This window comes from Capricornis sumatraensis, chromosome 17, assembly GCF_032405125.1.
Source record: "Capricornis sumatraensis isolate serow.1 chromosome 17, serow.2, whole genome shotgun sequence".
NCBI lineage: Eukaryota > Metazoa > Chordata > Mammalia > Artiodactyla > Bovidae > Capricornis > Capricornis sumatraensis.
This window is the reverse complement of record NC_091085.1, coordinates 51,387,876-51,411,700: the sequence shown is the minus strand read 5'-3', so window position 1 is coordinate 51,411,700 and position 23,825 is coordinate 51,387,876. Positions and strand designations below refer to the sequence as shown.

Here is a 23,825-nt window from a genome sequence, read left to right as displayed (position 1 = left end):
AATAGACACCACTTGGCAAGAGAAAGGGATCAAGTTCTGACATATGTCCAAGGTGGATGAACCAAAGTGCTTCCTGCTTGGTCTACCAAGGTTACACAGCATGTTTCAATTCACAGGACATGCTGGAAAAGGCAAAACTATCACATAAAAGAACACACGGGGGAACCAGGGCTGGGCCTAACGAGAAGGGCCAAGAACACAGGGGCAGCGTTCAGGAGCCTTTAGGGTGGAGGCTGTTCTATGCTGCTCTGGGATGGTGGACACACGCCTCTATGTCTGGGTCAAAACCCACAGAAGTGCTCCCTGTAAAGCATGGATTCTGGACTTCGCTGGTGGTACAGTGGATAAGAATCTGCCTGTCAATGTAGAGACACAGGTTCGATCCCTGGTCTGCAAAGATTCCACATGCTGAGCGGCAACTGAGCCTGTGTGCCACAACTACTGAGCCCCTGTGCTGCAACTACTGAAGCCCACGCACCCTAGAGCTCGTGCTCCACAAAAGAAGCCACTGCAATGGGAAGCCCACGCCCAGCAGCAAAGACCCAGAAGTAAATGAATGAATGAAAACAACAACAGAAGAGTGAATCTTACCGGAGGCAAACGAACCAACATTCAACTAGGATCTAGGGTGACCCCAAGAACGCCTGCAGATTGGAACAAATGAACTCAACTGCACTAGCACTGCTTGACAGAACCCTGCCAGAGGGCTGGCTTAAGTAACTTTGGCAAATCTCACATGGTGTGGGTGGTCTAAGAGCAAAGACTGAACACTGTACTGCAGCTGGTGGGCTTACTGCTCACAGACACACAGCTCTGAACCTGCTTTACACAGATACTAGGGTTGAACAAATAAATACACAAATAAAATCAGAGATAGGACAAAGGAGTCACTAACAAGGAAAGGAGAACAGACTGGAGCCGGATATATCAATATGCTCATGTTATATCTATTTAAATATGTATGCAGATAAACAGAGAAATAAATATAGACACATGTGTGGGATTATTACACACACACACAACTTCCTAGCCAATCTGCTGTGAGCAGCAGAGACACCCCATCTTGGTTTCTACCACCGCTTCCTAATAAAAGGAACCTGGCCTCCTTGGAGAAATGGGTGATTCCAAGGTGGGACAGGGGAAATACAAGATGAGGCTGGAGTGTCTTGCAGTCCCAGGAAGTAAAGCACTCCCCCAAAAACCAAATCCAAACCACATAACAGGGTGTGTCTCAAGGACACAGGGGGCTAACGTGAAGGAGCCCCTAGTGGCCAAAGTGGAATAAGCTGAGCAACAAAACACATCAGGATGGAACTGGGTTGTTACCCCACACAGCAAACACCCACACACCCACAATGACCTAACAAATGACTCAATAAAGTGATAAGTGAGGGGCTAAGCAGGAGAAAGGGGCTTCCCAGAAGGTAAGAGGAATTGGTACAGGGGTAAAGAATCTGCCCACCTAGCAGGAGACTTGGGTTCAATCCCTGGGTCGGGAAGATCCCCTGGAGAAAGGAATGGCAACCCACTTCATTATTCTTATCTGGAGAATTCCATGGACAAAGGAGCCTGGAGGGCTACAGTAAGTACGCGGGGTCACTAAAGAGTTGGACAGGACTGAATGACTTAACAACAAAAGTAGGAGAGAAGTGTGACAACTCTTCCTTACAAAAGGTTCCAATTAATAATGTACAAAGAGCGAGGGAAATACAGAGTTGCCTTGGGCAGACTGATTCCCACTGTGACAGGATACTGCCAGTGCTAAAACCAGAAGGCGAAGGTTCAGAGTGAAACAGCACATCTGCAGAGTCTCAGTGTAGAGGAGAGTATCTCCTCCATAAAGTGAAAGTGAAATCACATGAAGTCGCTCAGTCGTGTCCAACTCTTTGCGACCCCATGGACTGCAGCCTACTAGGCTCCTCCCTCCATGGGATTCTCCAGGCAAGCGTACTGGAGTGGGTTGCCACTTTCCTTCTCCAGGGGATCTTCCGACCCAGGGATTGAACCACGGTCTCCCGCATCCCAAGCAGATGCTTTAACCTCTGAGCCATAGTTTTTACTAATTACTGGGATGGCTTTGCTGTGTGGCTGGGGTCTGCCACTCCTGGGAGTGTGGACTCATGGACTAGTTCCTGTAACGTGATAGTTGGGAAGCCAGCAGGAGTGCTGATCCTGACTCAGTGCCCCGAAAGAATGCCAACATGGAGCACGTATCTCTGTTTTTTTCCCTCCAAAAAACCCAAATAACCTCAATCTAGTAACGAAGAACAAGGGACAAATTCAAATGGAGAGTTAGTCCGCAAAGCAACTGGCTAGTATTCACCAAAGTGTCTGGGTCATAATAGACTGGAAAGACCAAGGGGGCTGCCAGGCTGGAGGGGACTAAGGAGGGCTGGCCAAATGCAGGGCGTGGTCCTGGAAAAGCTGAGAAATACAAACAAAGCTGTAGTTGAGTTACAGTGTGGTGCTGGGATGACTTCTCAGTTCTGACAATTACACTGGGGTTTATAAAAGATAAACAGAAGCAGGCGGGACTTCCCCGGTGGTCTAGTGATTAGGAATCCGCCTTGCAATGCAGGGGACGTGGGTCAGATCCCTGGTTTGGAAAGAGCCCATGTGCCACAGAGTAGCTAAGCCCGTGTGCCACAAACTACTGAGGCTGCGAGCTCCAAAGCCCACGCACCACCACAAAAGACCCCAGATGATGCAACAGAGATCCCATGTGCCACAACTAAGACCCATCACAGCCAAATAAAAAAATAAAGAGAAGCAGGCTAAAGGATATACAGGAATTCTTGTTCTATTTTTCCAATTTTGCTGTGAGTCTGGTCATTATGCTAAATAGGAACAGAGACACAGGTAACTTTTGAACACAACATCTCTGGACAAGATGTTCAGGCTAGAGAAAGATAATCTGAAAGTCAGACATTCAGAAATGGGAGCACCCACTCAGAAAGGGGGGCGCCTCAGTGTAAGGGCCAACGCTTTCCCCTTTCCCACACTCCTATCAAGGGAGGTGGCATGAAGAACCCCACCCCAGACAATAGGTCCTTGCTAGAGATGCAGGCTCACCTTGACCATGATGTTTAACATAGCCCCAGGGTAAGAGATGGTCACCTTGGGCTTCTTCACATTGGTGGTCTTGATGACAAAGTTTTCGGGGAAGCTGTTCGGCAGGACACACCATATACCATCTGTGTCCAGCTCTAAGGGCCTCCTTCAGAGAAACAGAGAAATGAGACCACATGAATGATGGGCATGGATGTCTACAGAGCAAGAACCCTGTGTCAATGCTTGACACTGGACGAGGTTCCTCCTGGCTGGGAACCCACAAAACGAAACACCTTCCCATCTCCAGCATCGCCAGCTCTATCGTCACCAGCTTGTTCCTTCTCAGCCCCTGCGTCCAGCCTCTTCACCTCAGGCCGTGTCCCCCCCAAGTCCCAGCAGCTGGTGACCAAGTGCAGCACTCACCCGATCTGCTCAATCAGCTCCCGCGCCTGGGTGATGATGTTGGCCCCCGTGAAGCAGACAATGCCAGCCATCTCCATGGAGTACCAGCGGGCCCTGGAGGGGACAGTCACAGCTGAGGGGTGGGAGGGGCACCCTCAAGAAGGACGTTAGAGGAGTTAGGGTTAGGAGGAGGAGACATCTGAAGCAGGGAAGAACTAAGGTAGGATTAAGCTCTGTGCTGAGGATACTCCTCTGTTCCTACTTCAAAGCAGTGCTCAGCTCAGGAAAGTTCTGAAAGGATGCAGCATGTGCCGTGGCAACAGCTCACGACCTCAGCTCAGCAAGGCTCTCCAGGGCAGTGGCCGAGAGACCCCCCTCGAGTTCCCTCCCACTCTCCCAGGCACCACCTCATGCCTTCCTTGTTCTCCCACACCCCACACTCATCCTCTGACTTCTCAGGCAAAACACCAGCCCACCTGGCTCCGCACTCAAATCAGGTCTCACAGGTGTCAAGTGACCTGAGGCCAGGCCCTCCTGCCCCAGGGAACTCTGCTCAGGTGCTAGCCCTGCTCTCAGCCCCTCCCTCTCTGCCATTAAAAGGCAACAACAAATAAACAAAGCCACTTTCCCTCAAACCAATCTGCCCCACCACTACCTTGCTCCTCCAGGGCCACCCATGTTGACCCTCCTGGGTTCCACTCACAACAGCTAGGCCTCACCTTCAATGACCTGCTCTGCCGAGGCCCCACCCACCTAGCTGCTGGCTCACTGGACACACTCAGGCCCCATCTTGCCTCATCTTCCTTTGGCACCCTACCCTGGGAACACACTCCATGTTGGCTTTAGGATGCCCCCATTCCTGGCTTTCTTGACTTCTCAGAAGACCTTGGAGTAGGAAGTGGCAACCCACTCCAATATTCTTGCCAGGATAATTCCGTGGACAGAGGAGTCTGGTGGGCTACAATCCATGGAGTCATAAGAGTTGGACGTGACTGAGCGCGCATGCACTAGTCGTACGCCAAAGACTACCCTCCGCTCTGCAGCCCAGGATGCTCAGAGGCACATGTCCAGGAGTGCTGACGCCCCAGATGCCCAGAACCCTCTGAGTCAGTATGACCTCAGCCCCCACCCAACCCACCCTCTCCTGCACTCCTTGAACAAGGCCCTGACTCCCCCCTCTCGCTCGTGCCCACAGGCCCCACAGGCAAGGGCCTACCCCTTGCGCATGACGTAGCCATAGAAGGAGTTGAGGATGCACTTGTGAGCCAGCTGCAGGGAGTCGTACAGGACCTCCATGTTCCTGCAGCGCTTCACCTCCGCCGCGTCCCCCACCTCCACGGCTGCGGAGAGCTTCTTTTTCCACACCTGCAACACACACAAAGACTGATCACCTCCTAGACTCTTCCACTTCACATTCTGTACCTGGGCCCAAGGTTTTGATATTTTGAAAATTTCAAATCTATAGAAAACTTCAAAAAAAAAAAAAAAGGTACAACAAAGACCATATACCAGAGGGGTCACTGTTGATATTTTGCCATATTTCCTTTATTCCATTCTAGAGAAAAACTCGATTGGCACAACCAAAGGCAAGTTGAAACTATCATGACCTGACCCCCCTAAATACTTCAGCAAAAAATTTCCAGGAACAAGGACATTCTAGATAACCTCAACACTATCAATACACCTGAGAAATTTAACATGGATATATCAGCTTGTCCCCCATAGTGTCTGCATGCTTAGTTCTCATCTACCTTGAAAACACTTTCAATCTAGAACTGCCCCATGTAAGACAGATATCCTGAAAGGACTTATGAACACAAAGAAACATATCAATATTACATTTTTATTACTTGTGAAACTAAGGACTAGGAGAAAATACTTTGTGATAGCAACAACCCACTTTGACACCTCAGACTTAGGGCAATTTCAAGCCCACAGAACAGAATCCAGAACCTGGCAGCTAACTGGAGAAGCAGATGAAATCTACATCTCAAGACCAGTGACAGAGGCAGGGGCTTCACTCCACCAAAGAGGCCCAGAGGCTCCCAATCCAAGTCCTGTTACTTAATTTACTCTTATTAATGCATTCAATGGGCTGAGTTATAGGGTTTCTTAAACAACAGAACTCAGAAACCACTGACAGGCTGAAAGCAGAGTGCACATTCTTAGAGGCAACATCTGAGAGTAACAATTTACTCCTTTAGTTCAGTTCAGCTCAGTCGCTCAGTCATGTCCAACTCTTTGCAACCCCAAGAATCGCAGCACGCCAGGCCTCCCTGTCCATCGCCAACTCCTGGATACTTATGGACCAACAACTGTTCATCAGATACTATACCAACCGCTGGAAGATGGACACAGCTGTGCTAACTAGGGCTGTGTGCTATTGTAAATGGTTGTGAAGGAAATGTTCTTATCACTGTGGTGGTGGTTACACAGGTGTGTGCATTTGTCAAACTCTATAGAACTGCCCACCTGAAAGGGTCAGATGTACCCCACATCAATTTTACCTCAATACAGCAGACATGGTCACCACCAGGGAGGAGGGTGAGAGACAGGGATGTGACTCAGGGGTATCTGAACTCACTTCCTGCCTGAGTGGCATCTCTTTCTGTTTGCTAGGCTAGCTGCTGTCACAGTGGCCAAACACTGGACATTCTCTTTCATCTCAGAACATTCCACCGTTACTTCCCCACCTGATGTCTTTTCAGTACCGAAAAAAGGGTCTGGCACAGAACAGGTGCTCAACCAACGTGCTGAGTGATACAAAATTTGTATCACACTGGAAGACATCAGATTGTTACTGCTGAGGGGAGTGGGGAAGGGGCATGAAGGACCTCAGTAATACCCAGTGCCAGTCGGGGCTGGGGTGACGGGGGGAGGCGCAACATGGTGACACCCATCTCTCACATCCACACAAGCTGAACCTCCTGGGATGCTGAGCTTCTAAGAGGCCAATGGACAGCTCAGCTCCCCAGCATGCTGTGAGGCTTGCGTTTGGCAGATTAGCCCCTTCTGCTTCACCATGACCAAGTAGTTTGCTGACCCCTGCTCTAAATAATTATTTTAAAAGCAATCATTCAGAATAGCTTCAAGGCCCCAGGCCCCTAATTCTTCAAAGTTAAAAACAACTGCATGTTTATTGTCTGAGTGCATGCATTGGGCTCAGAGATTGGGAGTAACACATCGAGACAGCGCTGAGCAAGAATTTTCACCTCAGAAACTAGATCCTGCTCCAACTTCACGAAGGTCAGGCTCACCTTGTGGAGACCTTTGAACTCATAGCGCCTGTCCCGAAAAGCGCGTACAGTGTCCACATAGAAGGAGTTCTCCCGCTGGCAGATGGTGGTGAGACGCTCCTCCACCTTGGTCATGTGGATTTTCTTGTACGCCTTCCGGCAGTAATCTGAAGCACAATTGAGAATGGCGGGCACGTCAGACTCCACACAGGGGACAGGCCTCCTGGACACAGCCAAAGAAAGCTAGGCAATGGATGCCAACAAACATGGGTTTTTTGGTTAACTCAAAGGAGCAGAAAACTCAGAAAGACAAGCTCCTAATAAATCACATCAAAGGGCAGCCCTGTATGAACAGACCAAATACACAAAGACTACAGGAGGAAGGGTTTAGGAGCCAGAAACTTGCACAAGGATAAATGACAACAGGAAGCCTATAGGACGAACTAATTCACAGTGGTCTCATCTACTTCAACAACTGGCTCGACTGACCTCAACATGTGATACACCAACATGGCCCAACTGCTCACCTGCCAGCCTCCGCTTCTCATATTTAGCCTGCTCCTCACGGGACAGCTCGTGAAAGGCCCGGGCTGGGCCCTCGGGGGTCAAGGGAGGGAACTTCTCTGACTCCAGTTGGTGCTGGATCCGATGATACTCACTGCGACTGGCTGGCACTAGAAGGAGTGATGGGAAGAGAGAATGTGACAGAGACCTGCCCACCCGCTTCCTGCTGAGCAGCCCCCAGGGCCGACACTCACTGAACTCTCCCCTCCACTGCCAGGCCATCTTCCTCTGGCAGTTTGCTCCAGGCTTGTTGAAGTCACAGGCTGCGCAGGTGGCCTCGTCCACCATGGCAGAGGGCTGTGAGGGGACAGGAAGAGAGCAATTAGGGTTTAGGCAGAAAGAGCTTGATTCTGATATGAGAATGTGTCTCACCTGCAGGCGGTTTGTCAAGATGATGTTGGGGTACATGGCCCCCACGTCCAGGTGGTAGATGAGGGGACACTCAATTCGGTTAGGAACATCTTTCAGGGAGGTGAGCTTGGTCTTAATCTGATCACACACCTACAGAGAAAGTGGAAAGAAGTGAAGGCTGGTGACCAAGATGGAAACTGGAGATTGTACAGAGTAACAGAGAAAACACCATGGGTCCCAAATGGACGACAGACAACAGGCACCAACACACCAGACCCTGGAGGTACAGGACAGAGCACCGCAGCACGGGAAGCAGCAGTCTCCGCCCCAAGAGAACTCTGGGGTCGGGAGAGAAATGTGTAATATGCGGCCTCATATGGCATAGCCCATTTGCTAGCAAGTAGGGAGACCCGCTGGATTACCAACAGCCACACTTCCTGGGGGCCCCGAGTACCCCCACAGTGCAGGCAAGTGACACACCATCAATGTCCCTGCAATTCCTCATCTGACGGATGAGAAGTTTCAAGTTAGTATGGACCCTCTGAGACCAAACACCATGCTCTCAACTGTGATACTAGATGGTTTCCAGCATTACTTTATAAACCAATGAATCAGATTCTGTTTCCAGCCAAGGCTCTTTAAAAACCCTCTTGACACCAAACACATGGAAATCCTAAATGAAATATGAAAACTATCCCTGTGAATGCAGATGTAAGCTTCTAAGTTATTCCCAGAGAACAAATGTGATGAGAAGACTCAACATCAGAGCAGTGAGTTGACTCAATGGTGTCTGGCAGAGGCTGGGCCCTGTGTTGGGATCCCCAAGACCACCCCTAGGTTTGGTGACTCACAGGGAAAAGACACAGAGCTCAATGAGCAAAGGGCAAAGGCGCTTGGGGGAAAGTCGGGAGGAGCCCAAATTCAAGCTGAGATGAGCGTCATTCTTCCAGCAACAAACTGTGATAACACATGAGAAGTGCTGTGAAAAGTACTGTCCCCCAAGGAAGCTCATGGAGACCCAGTGCCCAGAGTTCTTATAGGGGGCTGATCATGTAGGCAACTCTGCCTGCCTGGACCAAAGCCCAGACTCCAGAAAGGAAAGAAGGCACTTAGCACAAACCACACTGTTGGCACAAACAACCTGAGCACGAGTGAGTGAGCCATTCTTACTAGAGGAAGGTGAGAAACCTCTTGAAGCCCGAGTTCCCAGACCCTGGCTGCGGGCAGGCAGGCAGCAGGCCTCTCTGAGGTTTGCAGCCTCAGGCCTGTGCCGTGAGCTCTGACCTCACATTTCTCATGCTGCCTCAAGGAGGGACAGGCTACACACAACACAAGGGAGATAAAATGCAGAGCCCCAAATAAAGGCAGGACTCTCAAAGGCCGCCTCCATAAAAGAATAAACTACAGCAAGTTTGCTCACCATGTCTATTTTGGACTCTGGGCAAAGAAAGCATTTTCCCTGAGCATTTATCATAACAGGCACTAACAGGTCTCCACTGGCTCTGGGGCTCTTCAGCCAAGGAACCAGGTAAGAAGGGGCATCGGGCCCATGTTACTTTTGGGGAACCAGGAAGAAACTGTCAAACTACCAACAGTCCTCCTGCTGAAGAGGAGTTCAGATTCCAAAATTGCAGAGCGACAGGACTTCCCTAGATGCCCAGTGGTTAAGACTGTGCTTCCAATGCAGGGGGTGGTGTGTGTTCGATCCATGATTAGGGAACTAAGCTTCCACAGGCCACGCGGCACATTCAGAAAGGAAAAAAAAGTCTCAAAATTGTAAAGCATGGGGAAAAAAAACCATACCATGACTGAGAGCAGACACAGTGGGAGGAGAACCCTAAGAACATAAGAGAATAAACCTCCCAGAGTAAACATGGTAAAATCAGGCTAATTAGAGATAAGTGAACAGTCCTTGTAATAACCTATAATGTGAAAGAATCTGAAAAAGAATATATGTGTACACACACACACACACACACACACACACACACACACACGGGCTTCCCTGGTGGTTCTTGAATTCACCTGCCAGTTCAGGAGACACAAGAAATACTTCCTGATCCCTGGGTCAGGAAGATCCCCTGGAGAAGGAAATGGCAACCGAACTCCAATATTCTTGCCTGGGAAATTTCATGGACAGAGGACCCAGGCAGGCTACAAGTCCATGGGGTGTGAAGAGTCGGACATAACTTAGTGATTAAACAACAGGAACAAGAATATATATACATGGAATTCCCTGGTGGCCTAGTGGTTAGGACTCTGTGCTTCACTGTAGGGGGAATGCATCTGATCCCCGGTTAGGGAGCTAAGATCCTGCAAGCTACGTGGCACAGCCAAAAAAAGGGGGGAAAAGAAAGAATATACATGTGTGTGTATTTTAAAAACCTGAATCACTTTGCTGTATACCTGAAACATTATAAATCAGTATGCGTCAATAAAAAGTTTTTAAAAATAAAACACAGGAAGAGAAAGCCCACTATAAAGAAATAAAGCATATTTGAAAAAGAACCAATAGAGAGCTTCTAGAAATAAAAGTATTGTCATAAAACACAAAACCAGTCACTGAAACTAAAAAAGGCTAAACAGGCTTCTGATAGTCATACACTTTTATTTTCTCTCCCAAAGGTAACACTTAAATGAGAACATTGGATATGTACTTATTTGATAAGTTCATTTTGTCCAAAACTTATGCAACAACAAGAAATACAACATTAAAACTTGAGAATTACTGTACTTAGGAGTTATTCTGAGAAAAGCTGGCTTAAAAAAAAAACACCTTTAGATCTGGGGTCAGCAAACCTCTGTGAAGGACCAGATAATAAATATTTCAGGTTTTGTGGCTATGGTCTACTTTTTCTTTTAAAATATTTAAAAAATATGAAAACCATTCTTAGCTTGCTGACTGTACAAAAACAGCCCTTCTGTACTATAGCTTGCCAACCTCTGGACATTCAAAGTATAAACTGGAAAACATCTAAATTACACAAAAATCAACCAGAAGAAAAAAAGGAGTATCTATCAAGTAGAACAGGAAATACCAGAAAGATAATACTGTTTCTAACTGAATTTTAAGCAAATGAACCATTCGGAGAATAATTCCCCCATCCTTCTCTGTGCTAGGGCATGCTCTGAAATGCTGCTCGGAGAGGGAAGATGAAACGACAGTAGTGGGAAGGCTGGGATGATGGGATGACATCTGGACAGGCCAGATGCTGCTGTGTGCCCCCAGCTAGCACCTCCCATCAGCTATCACACTACTGCTGAGATGGTCACTCAGGAACAAAAGGTGAACCTGCTACCCTTTCCCTAAAGACCCTAGGCCACCCTACAGAGAACAATTTCAGGGACTATGGGTGACCATCTGTCATCTAGAGAAAGTCCATGTCCAAATTCACTACGGTGTCTGGGGTCCCTCCAATTAGCACACCTTCAGCCCACTTCTCACTCATTTCATTGGTTCATAGACTTAAAAGTAGTATCTTTGGGGAATTCCTTGGCGGCCCAGTGGTTATGACTCAGAGCTTTCACTGCCAGGGGCCTGGGTCCGATCCCTGGTTGGGGAACTAAGATCCCACAGGCCTCACGTCAAGGCCAAAAAAGCAGTATCTTTGTTTTGCTCAAGTTGCTCTTTAACTCCTGTTTGTCATTCAGCCTACACTCTCTTCCCAAGTTGGTTCATGGAAAGTTCCCAAAGCATATGATAGCTGTAGCTGACAAGAGCTGCACAGAACTTTGTACTATGCAGAGCACATGCACACGTTCTTGTTTGAACTTTGCCTGGTGAATATGTTACATTTCTTGAAATCAATCCTAGAACTGTTAAGAGCTGCAAACCACTCGAGTAGCTGAATATGCTGAAGCAGGGCCTGATAGAGACCCAAGATGCACCACATCCAAAGGAATAAGACCAGCAAAGCAGGTGGTGCCTGGTGCCTCTGGTCATGTGACACACTTTGCAAATGGTGCTTTCTAACTACTATGTGAAGGACTTTGCAGTTACGATATTCTACCCTGTAATTTATAGGAACTCCTATCGTCATTTTTTTTAACTTTCCTGGTGGCTCAGACGGTTAAGCGTCTGTCTACAATGTGGGAGACCCGGGTTCGATCCCTCGGTCGGGAAGGTCCCTGGAGAAGGAAATGGCTATCCACTCCAGTACTATTGCCTGGAAAATCCCATGGACAGAGAAGCATGGTAGGCTACAGTCCATGGGGTCATTTTTAAAGTCCATAGACAGAAAGAAAGTAAAAACCTCCAATAGCTCCTTGCCGCCTACAAGACATAGTTGTATCTACCCTTCACTTGCCTTCCTCTCCCACATCAGCCCACCACTTTGTTCTGAAAGCCGTTGCCTCCTCTGTGAAATTCTCCTGAACACAAAGTCGAGTCCCTCACTGCGCCAATACGCTGTCCTGTCCTAACTACATGAGACCAGGCCCCGTGTCCTGTCTCGGCAACCAAGTATTATCACACAGTAGGTGCACAATGAATAGGCCACTGAAAGAAGCCACTCTGCAAGGCAGGGCATGTAAACAGACTGCTCTCCCCACACCACTCCCCCGAGCCTATGCATCACCTCTTGGAAGTTGATGACCTGCTCCATGGGCACTTTCTCCTCTTCCTCGATGGCGTGACGCATGGTTTTCTCCACCCGCTGCAGCAGGAAGTCAAAGGCAGCAGGATTCTAACACAAACAACCAAGAGAGGATGTGAGAAAGATAGGAAAATGGCCCCACACCACGTAACCTACTTCAGGTGGGACTCTACTAAGAGAACACTCCAGAAGGAGCAGCAACCTGAAGGGTAGGCCAGACAAAGGACAGCTGGTGAGGGGTCCATGGGTGAGAAGGGGGCGAGGGTTTTATTTCAGCCCTTGTGGCTGGGTCCCTCCTGGGTCCTCCCACAGCACTGGCGGGACGAGGCCCTGCCTTAGGAGTGGCGCACCATCCGGAACCGGCAGGGGATGTCGCTGCGGAACACGCCCGACTCCAGGGCTTCTACGTGGCCACCCACGTAGGTCTCAGCATCCAGCACGTGGCCATCATCTGTCAGCTTGTTGAACTCCTGCTCCTGCTTGTTGGGGAAGACGATGTTGGCATGGAAGGCCTGCACCATTAGCAAGGCCTCGCACAGCGTCCCAGAGCCTTTCCGCAGCACCTACAGGGAAATATCAGGCTGTGAGCCAAATACAGAAATCAACGGCTGCACCTGCATCAGCTGCCTGGGACCACCCTGTCAGGCAGTGGGCCAGGACAGGCACTGACCTCATCGGGCTCCATGGGGATGATGGTACACAGGGCGAATATAAACGGGTGGACATATTTCATGTACAGGTAGTATGTGGCCACTGCGTCCGACACCGAGTAGGTGGCCAGAGTCTGAGGAGAAGACATCAGACAGTAAGGTCAGTGAGGGGTCCAGAGGCCGCCATCCCCAGCAGAAGGTGACTCAGCGAGGCAGCACACGTGCCTGGGGCTGCTCAGTGGCCATCCGGCACATGTCTTCGGGGTCCAATTCCACTGGGTCGTAGCCCAGCTTGGCTTTGGCTGCCGCCTTGAGGTTGTGGCTGCCCACGGGCAGGTAGCTGTCCCTCTTTACCCACCTGGAAAGGAGAAGAAAAGCAAAAGCCAGAGATAATTCTGAGATGAAGCCCAGGAACCTGTGAGATGTGGCGAAGCTGGACACTCTATAGGAAGATGCAGGGTCCTGACAGGTACTCCAAAAGATCACCAAGATCTCACGTGGTGCAGGCCCCTTGCGAAAAGCTTTCACCTGGACCCAGTCAACTTCACAGAGAAACCCACAAACACAAGGAGACGACACAGCCGGTCCTTCCAGTCCTTGCGAGGCCTTCTCACCCTCACGGAGAAATAAAAAGGGGACCAGGCAGGAACCTGCTGTCTGAACTTCTAGATTCCTCCACAGCTTATTCGCTACAGGTGCTGCCAGGCTCTGCCTTGCTCTCCCTGCCCCTCACACCCTGCTGTCAAACTCCCGTCCTCTTCTTACACAAGCCCTCTGTATAAAAACACTCGAGGCCCCCTCATGCCATCTCCACTTCTTCCTTCCTCACAACTCAGCCCCACGACAGACACCACTATATCTCTAGGACTTATACCTTTGTACTGGCAGCATCCATTCTCACCGTCTGTGGCCTCTCTGCCCTGTGGGCCGTTCTCCCCCTCAGAAACGCCCTGCTAAGGATCCCCAGGATTGCCGCCTCCACTGAGGAACCCCACCTCTCTTTTACTCCTCTTACTTAAAAAAAAAAAAAGTATTTATTTGACTGTGTAGGGTCTTAGCTGCAGCCATGAGCGATCTTCAATCTTCACTGTAGTATGTGGGATCTTTTTTAAAAATCATTTTTCTGGCTGCACTGGGTCTTGGGTGCTGCGCGTGGGCTTTCTCTAATTGTGGCGAGCAAGGGCTACTCTTGGTTGCAGTGGCTTCTCTTGTGATAGAGCATGGTCTCCAGGTCTGTGGGTGCAGTAGTTGTGAAGTATGGGCTTACTTGCCCCTTGGCACGTACAGTCTTCCCAGAGCAGAGATCAAACCCATGTGGCTTGCATCAGCAGGAAGACTCTTAGCCACTGAAACACCAGGAAAGTCCCTATTTCTCTTCTTGAGAATCCATCAACTATCAAGTTTTTTGCTCTTATCACCGAGCCCCACAGTCTCCAGATCCTCCATGTGGATGGATCTCCCAGGTCTGCTTTTATTTTGAACCTGAGCTCTGCCCTCTTTCTCCAGGAGCCCAGCCCAAGTCCTGAGAACCAGAATTTCCTAATGCCTCTTGCACCTGTCCCCATATCTATAGATCCCCAAGTCCTCGACTCTCAGATATCTCAAGACCAGCCCTCTCTTCACTGCTCTTCATGTTGCAATCCGCCTGCCCCTTCAATCCATGCACCATAATACCAGGGGTAAGGAGAAAATTCATTAAGCTTTAAATGTGTCAGTGGCTCCCCATGACCACCAAGAAAAAACCAACCTCCTCACTGGGCACAGGAAGCCCAGTAGACCTCTTTCTCCAGCCTTCCTTCTCAGCACTCCGGGCCACCTCGCACGCTTATCCTGAGTCTGGACACCCCAGCCTATCTGGACACCATGCTTGTCCTTTAAGAGAGCCTGGCTGCCACATCCCAATCTGATGTGGGGAAGCCAAGGCCTCTCTGTGACCTCCCATAGCACCAGACCTCACTCTACCAGGTCCTTCTTTCTCATCTGGTTTCTATACCCTGGGGACCAGCCAGCGGCCACTGTCCTCTTAGGTGACAGGAGCTACTTCTCGGCAGCTTCTGTAAGAAGGTATGGAAAGGAGCAGTGTGTATAAGGGAGTCTCACTTACAGAAAGCCCTCATGAGACACTGCGATGAGCCACCACGTGAGCTGCAGGGCCTACCTGAGACAGTCCATGTGGATACACTGGGGTGATTTGTACTCCCCCTGGCTGTCCTTCTGGAACCCTATCTCCTGGTACATGCTCAGTCCATGGACCGCTGCTCTGGCCTCCACAAACGGCCTAAGGACGAGAGGACAGAAAAGCACGTGGGACAGTGAGTCTCTAATTTCCACAGGGGCCAGACTACCCCAGCGGACACTTCATACCATCTCCTCTTAAACAGGGTGAGCAGCTCACCCGTGCTACCAAGTGGTGCTTCTCCCGTCTCTTCCTCCCCCTTTCTGACTTACCAGTCAAAAAAGTCCCCATTATAGGTGACCATGATGGTGGGTTTGGCCTCCTGGATGTGTTCAAACCATCTTTGGATTAGATGAACCTGAATTTAACAAATTTTGGCAGTCAAAGGGTTTCTTTACTCTTCCTCAAGTGATTTTAATACCTCTCCAAAGCTGAGGAATAACAACTTCACATGACCCCTTTATTTCCATCCTAACCTTATGTGATCGAGGACCAACCATTGGGGATTGAGCCCAGCTGCTATTATGATTAAACAAATGCTGAGATCTGAGAGGATCACCATGCTTGCCTCCTCTTCCTATTCCCAAACATCAAGCACTTTCCCAAGTGGCATCTCTACCTCATCGGGCTCATTGAAGACACAGAAGGGTCCTTCATATTCTGGCTTGGGGGTGAATTCGAAATCTTCTATATCTTCTGAGACAATCTCCCTGTTGGTGATGAGGTAGCCCTGGGAAGTTCATTAGCAGTCAGTGCGAGTTACAGAAACAAAGCCTAAGACACACCTCCCACATGCAGCCTGGAGACTTTTGCTACAAAACCTTTGCAGCAACTTGAAACACCATCGCTTTCCCAAAAAAGACTTAGTCCTAAGATTTGCCTGGAGGGTAGAGAGTCACTAGATGCCAGAATAGCTAGCTTGTTCACTTGTGCGGACTCCATTCTCTCATTAGTCACCAAACAAATACTAACCACGGGTGGGCACTGTTCAGGTTTGGAGACCAGACTTGGTTCCGGTTCACAGAGAGCTCACATTCCAGAAGGCACCCACTCACCTGACCATCAATCATATAGGAAATCATCATAATCTGGTCGGTCTCAGCATCTGGAAACTTGAGGGGCAGTTTGGTTGTCTCAATGTCAAATGCTAAAACCACGGGGTCCTGAAGGGACAAAATGTAGCATTAAGTTGGCCAAGAACCAAGCTGAGCTCTGGAGACCCTGGTGGTTCTCTTGACACCCATGACACCTCCACCTCTACTGCCAGTTACTAAAAGCAAGCGTTGAGCTGCTGTGGGGAAAGGTCCAGGAAAAAGCAGGACAGGCATCTTGGGGTGGACTGATCTACCATGATGATATGAAAACTTGAACATACAAGATATGGCTGGAGCCACTGTTCACAGGAAAAGTCTAGAATTACAGAACACTTGAGTCTCTAGACACCTTAAAATGAATCACCTCATTTTGACCTTTATGACAACTTTGACAGGAGACTATGATACAGAACTGACAATCTCATCTTAGATGTGAGAAAACAGTATAGACTATCCCACAATCAGAAAGCTGTTCCTGAACCACTTTTGAATCCATTTTTCAACATAACATGCTGAAACCATGCTCTTAACCATCAAAAATGGAAGTCAAGGCTTTCCCTCCAATGTTCAGATCCAGCCTAGCTCAAATACTAACAGCACACGATGATATACATGTGCAAGGTCAGAAACTGATTTAAAAAAACCCAATTATTTCAAAATTCTTTTAAGTATTTGAGGAAAAAGAAGCAAACCAATTGTAAAATCAAATTCACCTTTCACCTTTCTCGCCAGAAACAACTGGAAAGTTTAGGATGGAGGAAATGCGAGCAGTACTTACTGGTCGTTCAACGAGGTCATCGCGGCGGGCAATTTCCACTGGAAAGGCACTTCCTCGGTACCGGACATTGTACCAGTGAGCCTGAAGGACATGTGGTGCATTAACCGAAAACTTCTACATCTGCCCAGGGAAGTCTACTCTATGGATCTATCCTTCAATATTACCTCCTGGCTGTCAGTAGCTACCCCCATGCAACAGCCCACTCACCACGTGGATCTTCAGGTCGATGGAGAGACGGATGTGGTAAGGCACATCATACTCTCGCATGTCCACAATGTTGTCCATCTGGTCGGCAATCTTCTTAGACGTTTCCTCTTCATCAATAATTACACTGCCCCCTTGCAGAACACTGCAAAATAAAGAGAGCAGCTTTTTCAACTATACTCTGCTAGGAGCTGAAGCAGGGAAAGGCCAGAGTCCAAACAATGTAAACACAAAGGTTTACAAGGTGGCTGAGATGATCAGGACAGGCCCTTCATAAGGAATGACCTTGGATGACCCCCATCCGACCAAGTAGCAGGCCACAGACACAAGGAAGTTCAATACACTTAGGACATGCATTTTATTGGATGTAAGTTCCACCCCAATTAAAAGAGCAAAGAAGAAAGGAGACTATTACTTGGAATGCATATCTACGGACGTGACCCACCTTCACTGAGGTTATTTCTTCATCAAGAAAACAAAGACGACAGGAACAGGCCCACCCAGCACAAGTCATAAGGTAACATGCTCACAAGCTCTTAGCATGGTGAAGTGACTGGTAAACAGTAACTATTTCTGCATCATAATTATTTTTACCATATCTAAGTGGGAATCACTGTCACTAGAATATTCACTCCAATATTAGTCCACTAAGCTTCCAAATACTGAATGGACTATTAAGGGGGAGAAAAAGGCAATGAGTTTTAGAGAAGGCTCAGGCCTCTGGGGACTCAGTCTCCAGATAAACTTGCAGTATTCTGAAAAATCATTAATGAGCCACTGGGCAGGGGGTGCTGATGCAGAAACATCCAGGGTCCCAAACTGATCTACTTTTGCCAGAGGTTACGATTAGCTCTCTTCTAAAATCCTCATAAATTTCTGCATGTCTTTTAGTTGATTTACAATGTTGTTAATTTCTGCTATACTGCAAAATGATTCAGTTATATACATAAACACATTCTTTTAAAAATCATTTTCCATTATCATTTCTCACAGGATGCTGAATACAGTTTCCTGTATTATACAGTAGGACCCTGTTGTTTATCCATCCTATATATAATCGTTAGCATCTGCTAACCCCAAACTCCCAATCCACTCTTGCCCCATGGCAACCGCAAGTCTGTTCTCTTATGTCTGCGAGGTTATTTTTGTTTCATAGATAAGTTCATTTGTCAAATTTTAGATTCCACATATTAAGTGTTATCACATGGTATTTGTCTTTTTCTTTCTGACTTACTTCACTTAGTATGACAATCTCTAAGTTCACCCAGGCTGCTGCCAATGGCATTATTTCATTCTTTTTTATGGCCAAGTAGTATTCCACTGTATATATGAACCCCACCTTTATCCATTCATCTGTTGACGGACATTTAGGTTGTTTCTAGATCTTAGTTATTGTGAACAGTGCTGCTATCAACACAGGGGTGAATGTATCTTTTTGAATTATAGTTTTATTTGGATATATGCCCAGGTGTAGGATTGCTGGATCATATGGCAATTCTATTTTTAGTTTTTGGAGGAACCTCCATACTGTTCTCCATAGTGGCTGGACCAATTTGGATTCCTACCAATAATGTAGGAGCATTGCCTTTTCTCACACCTCTAGTGTTTGTCATTTGCAGACTTTTTAACGACGACCAGTGTGAGGTGGTACTTCATTATAGTTCTGATTTGCATTTCTCTAACATTAGAAATGTTGTGCATCTCTTCATGTGCCTGTTGGCCATCTGGTATGTTGAAGTCATCATAACTTTTAATTAGCCAAGATTTCTTCTTAATCTCTTACCCTGTTGCTTACTACTGTTGATGTTTAAATATTTCACGAACAGTGTTTGTTGTCCTTTATTTAAATTTCTCTGTATAATAACCAGGGTTCTCTGGAGACGATGTGCTACATAAATCTAGATATTTAATAAAATTTGCAGACATCTTAATGCTTTCTAAAAACCATGAAATCAGACTCTGTTATGGTGGTGGGATTAGAAATCTAAAATGCCTTTATTGTTACAGAAACTCAGTTTGAAGCCAAATCTATCCCCATGTAAGAAAGAAGGGACAGCTGAACTACAACCTGGGAATCCACCATTAATTTAACACAAAGGGAACATATAAAAAAGTCTAACTAATTGCTCAAAAGTGTTTCGCACTGAACAAAGCCAATCATTAAGGTAACTTTATTGCTGAGTTTTCCCATGTCCTATTTATCTTGTAAACTTAGGAAAAATGGGAAAAGCCCTATGGACCAACTGGCTGCTTTGCTTATGTGAACGAAGCTTACCTGGAGAGCATAGTTGTGTAGGCATCACTGGCATGACCCTGCTCCTTGTTTTTCTTCACAGCTGGGGAGATCTCCTTCCTCACTTTGACGAGGTCCTCCACGGTGTTGAAGGACAGCTTAATGTAATTTCGTTTCAAACCAACCAAGTGATTTGGCTGCAGAGTGAAGAGATGGTGTTCATGAGTTCAAGAGAAAAAAATACTATGTTGGAGAGATAAAATAAGGGGAGAACGAGTCAACAGTACATAAATGAGTTGAAGAGCTGGCAACTCCAAAGCAACTTCTTCAACTCTGCATGTGGCACCAAAGATGCCACTAGAGTTTTTGAGGAGGAGGCAGGGACAGTCATGAAAATCCATCATCTATACTGCCCCACAGGTATTAAACATGTCCTCCCCATCTCACCCCATGGACAGAGCAGACCCAGCCTGATTTACCCAGAAAGGGCTGGGTGATACTCACCAAGTCCAGATCCTCCTTAGGGACAGTCTCTACTTTGGCAATTTTACCCTGAAACTTCTTAGAAAGAAAAGACGAAACTTCTCGCTCACAACCCTAAATCAGGATCAGAATGAAAAGACAACCCATTAGTAAAATCTACTTCCTTCCTTGCCTGTTTCTCTAGAAGCCTCTTTATTTCCAGTTTTGACTCTCCCCACAAAACAAAGCTCAGGTCATTTGACCTAATGCCATAAACGACAGACCTACCTTTCTGGTCGCAATGTAGAAATATGGCTTGTAGGGCAAGGCCACCTGTAAGAATCACAGCCCATGTGGGGTGACGACAAAGAAAAAAGGAGAAAAATGAAGATAGGCTGTTTTTATTATACCTGTGAGCAGCCTAGATTCAATGCATCATTGACCTGGACATATCTTAGAAGAGATGATACAACAGAAAATTAGACTTGCACATATCACAAGGGCAATAGTCTAAGAGAAACAATACTGCTCATCTTTCAGTCTTCCTGAGCTAGCTTCTCTTAGGACATCTTAAGTGGTGACTAGTGTGGCTCCATGGGGCCCATGTTCCTAAACAGCTTTGGGCAGCTGCCTGCTACAAGTCTCCCATAAACCCTCTCCTCACAGCTGCAGAGCTAAAAGGACATATATCATTTTGGGCCCCGTTATGCCTCATCACTGAGTGGTTTTTAGCTTCTTTGGGTTCAAGGGCCTTACCTTAAATCTGCTCCCATCGTCTTGAATAAAGTAGTAATCCACAGCACTAACTAAGCGTTTATCTTCATCTAAAATCTCAGTCTGCAAGAGAGTCGGTCAACAAGAGCACAAGGTTTTCCTCTACAAACTACAAGAGCCTTTTCTTCCTTCTCTAGGAAACTGAGTACTTTAAAAACAAAATCTTTCTCTACCTTTACATAAACCCTACCAGACCCAGTCACAAGAATTATGTCATAACAGCGTCCAGATGGGAATGTCTCTGTCTCCTCATCTTTGAAAGCTTTATTTTTATGGGTAACAGGGATGCCCCCTCCCCTTTGTTATCCCAGTGACCTCTTAATGACCCAGAGAAGACCCTGAGAAGTTAAAGAGGAAAGCTGGGGAGCTGCAAACAATCCCATCTCTACCTGGATGGTCCACAACATGTTCCCACCAGGTGTCACCTGCTCTTCAGATAAGGGCTGTGCTGCCCTCCTGAATGGGAGGAGGAAGATGGAGGAAAAGCACAGGTGCTTACAGGGTGCATGTTGATGAGCCAGCCTGTCTTCTCACCAGGCTCCTTGAGTCTCTCAAAACCAAACCGCAGATCCATCTTATCTGTCCACTGACTGCGCTCCAGGCGCTTAAGTGCCGAGACAGAGGAAGAGGAGCCATCATCCCTGAGTGAAAAGAGGGAAATCCAGTCTCCACTGATCATGACACTCTATACCCGCAACCCTCAGTCCACCCAGTATAAGCATTTCAGATGTGACATGGTAGGAGCATCCCTGAAAAGTGCTCATTAAGAAAACAGGACTCATAGGAAAAATATGACTGGGACATCATATTGTTTGATGTCATACTCACGTCAAAACTTGTTTAACTATGTAACCAGAACACTAATAAAAACAACAATCTTGGCTGGACATGCTGCCTCATGGGGTAGTTAAAAAGGAAAATGCATCAAGTCCAGTATTGCAATCTTGAGCATTTATCCCAGATGAAAGAAAACTCATGTTCACACAAAAAACTTGTATGTGCATATTCACTGCAACTTTGTTCATTATAGACAAGAAGTGGAAACAACCCAGATACTCTTCAACAGGTGAATAGTTAACCTGTTTTATATCCTTCTCATGGAATACAGTTCATCAGTAACAAACTTATTGATACATCCAATAACCTAGAATGGTTTCAAGGGAATTAGCCTGAGTGAAAAAACCAACTCCCCCAAATTACATACTTTATTCCACTTATACAGCATTCTTTAGAGATGGAGAATGGATTAGCCATTAATAGGGGATGGGAGATAGCTGTGGCTATAAAAAGGTAACATGAGGGACCCTTGGGTCAGAACTGTTCTGTGGCCTGACCGTGGTGTTGGTCATGAATACAGAAAGTGCACAGAACTAAATCTACATACACATAAACGAGTGTTCATACACTGCTGTATCATGTCAATTTCCTGGTTTCGACATTGCACTCTAGTTATGTCAGCTGTTACCACGGGGGGAAACTAGGTTAAGGGATCTCTGTGTAATTTCTTACAACTGCTAAGAACCTACAGTTATCTCAAAAAGCTTTCTCTATTTTTAAAATGATGGTACCCAAATTTATTATTAGTCTGTTTCTTGCAAAAAATGCAATTAACCATATTTGGCCACACAGAATTTTCAGAACTTGGGTTTGATCCATGGTCCAGGAAGATCCCACACGCCATGGAGCAACCAAGTTGGCGCACCACAACGACTGAGCCTGTGCTCTAGGGTCCGGGAGCCCATGTGCTGCAACTACTAAAGCCGGTGCACCCTAGAGCCCATATTCCCCAAGAGAAGCCACCGCAGTGAGAAAGCCTGCTCACTGTAACTAGACAGTAGCCATGGCTCACTGGTTCTCTGCAAGTAGAGGAAAGCTCCTGCAGCAATGAAGACCCAGCGCAGCCAATAAATAAGTAAATAAATAACTTAAAAAAAAAAAAAGAATGACCAAGTTGGACACTAGTTCTACCAAAAATCAGTGGTGATGATTAAATCACGATACATATGATGTGCAGACAGAATTTTTTGTAGAGTGCGTGCTTGATAAATAGCATTTGTGATATTTATTGAAGACCAACAGAAACAGAGAAATACTCACTTTTTGTTGTCTTCAAGATAAAATTCTGTAAAGTCAGTTATTTGAAATAACCTGAATGAACTAATTCACTTGTGTTTTCAAGTCATGTAATTTGAGTTGGAAAAATATTTACTGAACACTTTTCAAGGCACTCATACAACCATAGAGGCGGCTGCAGCACATCTGGGGAAGTGCATTTCGTGCTAGGAAAGTGAAACAAGGATGGCTGCAGTGTGCTGGACTGCACAGTTCAGTGTCTGAGTACACAGAGACAGCAGTGTTCCATGCTAAGCCATTTTTCTTTTAGCTGGCTTATAAACACTGAAAGGCAGCTCTAATTTCTATACAGCAAAGTCAATAACCATGCTTCTACAGAGTTGTTTGCTTTAAATGCATAACACAAGCAGTAAGGTCCTGGCTTATGACTGTTGAGTACAGGAGAAAAAAGTGTAGCCTGCCACCTGAGATTGGAGGGAGGCACTGGTACAGGCACTCAGATAAAACTGTCTTCAAACAGAGCCAACAGGGCACATACCCGTGCCACACTCCAGCCAAGGGCTCTTTCCTTCTCTACTGAAGACTATTTAATTCTACTCGATTCTGACCCCCTTGCCTAGGGAAAAACTGCAAATGAACCAATACAATCTCCACATTTTACTGATATTCTCCTGTTTACCAACTACATGTGAGCAAACTAGGGTTACAGAAATACCTGTTGTGGTAGAACAAATTGTACCTTAAAAGCATGATATATCTTCTGGGACACCTGAGTCTGGATGTTTGAAGACCCACATATGGATAAAAATGGGGATATAACATTGTTCAGTGTGAGAGGAACTATCTCAACTGACAAAGGAAATCACTTCCCAGCTCCGTTATATCTGCCTCAAACCTCCCAAGCCTTTCTCTGCTTAGGGTTAAATAACTGTTTATACAGATTTTATCATAAACCTTAAATTAAGTACTTGACAAAGACTTTCCATCAACAGAACTATCCAAATCTATTTTGATTCCAGAGATTGGAATAATCCCAAATTGTTCACAATCTTTAATTTCACAGGTGTGATACCATCTAAATAGAATACAATAATTATGGCTTATCCATCTTCAAAAGAGAATAATTACCATATTGGCATTCCGACTTAAAAAGCAAATGCTATTAATAGTTTCTTCTTTAAA

The 23,825-nt window shown here is 46.7% G+C and overlaps 1 protein-coding gene across 1 annotated transcript in view; it reads right to left on the bottom strand.

Moving 5' to 3' along the window:
* Positions 1–23,825, bottom strand: part of POLE (DNA polymerase epsilon, catalytic subunit) — a 54,980-nt gene that overhangs the window by 29,733 nt on the left and 1,422 nt on the right. Inside the window, exons 2-23 of the mRNA XM_068990026.1 lie at positions 21,070–21,211; positions 20,553–20,633; positions 20,085–20,129; positions 19,839–19,931; positions 19,377–19,531; positions 17,105–17,246; positions 16,898–16,978; positions 16,081–16,188; positions 15,645–15,755; positions 15,298–15,383; positions 15,008–15,127; positions 13,075–13,207; positions 12,870–12,983; positions 12,550–12,762; positions 12,182–12,289; positions 7,626–7,754; positions 7,448–7,550; positions 7,217–7,363; positions 6,711–6,856; positions 4,670–4,818; positions 3,475–3,567; positions 3,073–3,217 (exon numbers count right to left, since the gene is read on the bottom strand). Coding sequence (XP_068846127.1) covers positions 3,073–3,217; positions 3,475–3,567; positions 4,670–4,818; positions 6,711–6,856; positions 7,217–7,363; positions 7,448–7,550; positions 7,626–7,754; positions 12,182–12,289; positions 12,550–12,762; positions 12,870–12,983; positions 13,075–13,207; positions 15,008–15,127; positions 15,298–15,383; positions 15,645–15,755; positions 16,081–16,188; positions 16,898–16,978; positions 17,105–17,246; positions 19,377–19,531; positions 19,839–19,931; positions 20,085–20,129; positions 20,553–20,633; positions 21,070–21,211 — 2,644 coding nt within the window. The remainder of the gene's footprint in view (positions 1–3,072; positions 3,218–3,474; positions 3,568–4,669; positions 4,819–6,710; positions 6,857–7,216; positions 7,364–7,447; positions 7,551–7,625; positions 7,755–12,181; positions 12,290–12,549; positions 12,763–12,869; positions 12,984–13,074; positions 13,208–15,007; positions 15,128–15,297; positions 15,384–15,644; positions 15,756–16,080; positions 16,189–16,897; positions 16,979–17,104; positions 17,247–19,376; positions 19,532–19,838; positions 19,932–20,084; positions 20,130–20,552; positions 20,634–21,069; positions 21,212–23,825) is intronic.